The sequence below is a fragment of the Adiantum capillus-veneris genome, chromosome 19, assembly GCF_014529385.1.
Source record: "Adiantum capillus-veneris isolate H3 chromosome 19, ASM1452938v2, whole genome shotgun sequence".
In the NCBI taxonomy this organism is placed as follows: domain Eukaryota; kingdom Viridiplantae; phylum Streptophyta; class Polypodiopsida; order Polypodiales; family Pteridaceae; genus Adiantum; species Adiantum capillus-veneris.
This window is the reverse complement of record NC_140949.1, coordinates 18,938,302-18,940,615: the sequence shown is the minus strand read 5'-3', so window position 1 is coordinate 18,940,615 and position 2,314 is coordinate 18,938,302. Positions and strand designations below refer to the sequence as shown.

The 2,314-nt window shown below is 40.5% G+C and overlaps 1 protein-coding gene across 1 annotated transcript; it reads right to left on the bottom strand.

The window, feature by feature from the left end:
- Nucleotides 1-536: 536 nt before the first annotated feature.
- On the bottom strand, nt 537-1,922 carry LOC147433656 (uncharacterized). The gene is made up of 4 exons (XM_086489768.1): nt 1,606-1,922; nt 1,092-1,187; nt 930-978; nt 537-862 (listed from the first exon to the last, which is right to left on the bottom strand). Exons 1-4 carry the CDS (start codon nt 1,873-1,875, stop codon nt 777-779), a joined length of 501 nt encoding a protein of 166 aa, XP_086345894.1. The 5' UTR covers nt 1,876-1,922; the 3' UTR covers nt 537-776.
- Nucleotides 1,923-2,314: the final 392 nt, after the last annotated feature.

The window sequence follows — 2,314 nt, the reverse complement described above, 5'->3', positions numbered from 1 at the left end:
TAGAGGCTAAGCTTGAGCTAGGTAAAGCCTTTACTCCAGCAAGAAATATTTATGAACCTTAACAACAACAAGGTTGCTACCAAGAAATTGATCATCGCAAGTACTCCTAGGTAACAAGGTAATAAGGGCTTTCATCAAGATGATTTGGAAGCATAATGCAAGCACAAAGAACTTTACATCTTCAGAAGAGCAAGCCTGTCAAAAGGCACTCAATACATCGAAGCCCCATGAAATGAAGGACAACCACATCCTTACTGACCCTGACAGAATACAATGTAGCATGAGAAGCATGAAATATACAAACATTTGCCGGAATATAAATTGAGCTAACATTCACTCAAAGTTTACTCATCGCACCTACCAATTGTTACAGAGAACCACACAGAAACAGCAATAAAGCAAACCCCTCCATCAGTTTTTTTTAAAAATTATCCCATTAAGCGAAGTACTTTTAATATATTTTCTTTTAACAGCTACCGTGCAGGAATGCAGCCATGAAAGCACCGACAGTCATTGACTGCAGATACACATACACAACAAGAACCATAGGGAGAACTTACTACTTATACGAGAACTGTACAGAGGCAACTACAATATTTCTACATAGTGTCCGTCCATGTTCACTAGCAGTATGGGACGATCATAACTAAAATGTTCAGCTAATCTACATTCGTTTGCAATATGAGGATATTAATTACATGGCAGAAAGTGAGCCATCTTTCTTACATTTTCCATTTACAAGTGCTCATCCTATGCTTGGACAGTTGTCTGCAGATTTATGATGACGTTGCAAATCGAGTTCTCAGCTTCTCAAGGTCCTTCTCCACCTTGTTCATAAAATCTGGAAGGGTCTTTCTAAGATCTGCAAATGACTGCAAATGAAATGACTGAATTAAGAACAATCTTTTAACAATGTGCCAAGAACCTACACTGTGAGCTTGAGTTTTGCGCCTTGGATATGAAATCCTCATAATCTCCCTGTACAGCCAGTAAATTTATCACTCAGAAAATTCCATAGAGACAATCACTGACCAGCGAACAGTAAAAATATATCAAAGAGACACAAAAAAAGGAAAAGGCAAAATGCATACTTTAATTTCATCCATGTCCTCCTTGAAGTCTGTGGAAAAGGCATCACAGTCTCTCTCGAAATCATCGATGTGCTGTGTACATGCCTGAAGTTCAAGCTGAAACAGCAACCAGCACAGCATTTCTTTAATTGAATTCTAGGCGGTTGAGGAGCAGAAAATCTCAAAGAACCTTCTTGACTGTTAAAATGGGAGAAAAGTTGAAGTGCATCCGCATTGAAACTGAAGGCAATTAATCATGCACAGGAAGTAACTTAGCGACGATAAATGATAAAGTGCATGATGCACTAGGATCCACCTGCACTATGTAGCAGGTGAAGAAAAAATCAAGATCAAGCATAGCCATTACAGCACAGATGTGTACACTTTCAGCACGCAGACAGAACAAAACACGTTTACCGTTCTCCTTACCACCTGTGATCGCATTTGTTGTGCAGAAGAATGAAACGTGGCAGAAGGAAAAACCTAGAGAGCAGGCAAAACAACCAGACTCAAAATGTGCACAGAAAACGCTAACCTTAAGGCGCTTCGAGAGACGAGATGATGCAGTTGTGACTTCCTTCAGCAGCGTGGCGTGCATGAGATCGGCATCCTTGCGGAGCGAATCAAGGCGGGAATTGAAAGCGAGCCTGATGTTGGCAATGGAGGAGTTGGCCGCAGCTGGGGAAGACGATGGTATGAGAGGCGAGGGAGAGGGGAAGACGGATCCAGTAGCCAGCGGGGAGGCTAGAGTTTCTGCTGCAGACGGAGCTCGCCTCCTGCGCCTGTTGTTACCGACTACGGTCATGGCGGGAAGAATACAAAATAATGCCCGGCCTTCGTCACTACTGGATCTGTGGCAGTGCTCTAAAAAATAAAAAATAAAAAATCAATCAATCAATCAAATACTAAGGAAAACTTACAATTTAGGGGTAATTTTGACTTTATCTGAAGGTTTTAACGCCAATTCCTCTAAATTTGGTAGGTTTTCTCACCTTCCAAGAGAAAAATTTAGAGGCAAATCTCAAATTCTGTAGGTGGGATTTCACTAAACCTAGCAATTTTTTCGAGCTCTAATCTATGGTCAACTAGTCTTGCTTGAACGGCCTTGTCTAGCGATTTTATGAAACACTTACCTTATGAGTAATTTGTTTATTGAAGTAAGTTTGGCACCCAAGAACTCTCCGCTTGGAAACTACTAAATGAACTTTTTGTACTATGAAAATTTTCAAAAAAAATATCCAAAA

Excerpts from the sequence above, each read along its gene's own strand:
- LOC147433656 (XM_086489768.1), bottom strand. The coding sequence starts at position 1,875 with ATGACCGTAGTCGGTAACAACAGGCGCAGGAGGCGAGCTCCGTCTGCA. Across the intron at positions 1,188-1,605 it reads GTCTCTCGAAGCGCCTTAAG|CTTGAACTTCAGGCATGTAC; the intron begins GTTAGCGTTTTC and ends TTGCTGTTTCAG. Across the intron at positions 979-1,091 it reads AGGACATGGATGAAATTAAA|GGAGATTATGAGGATTTCAT; the intron begins GTATGCATTTTG and ends CTGGCTGTACAG.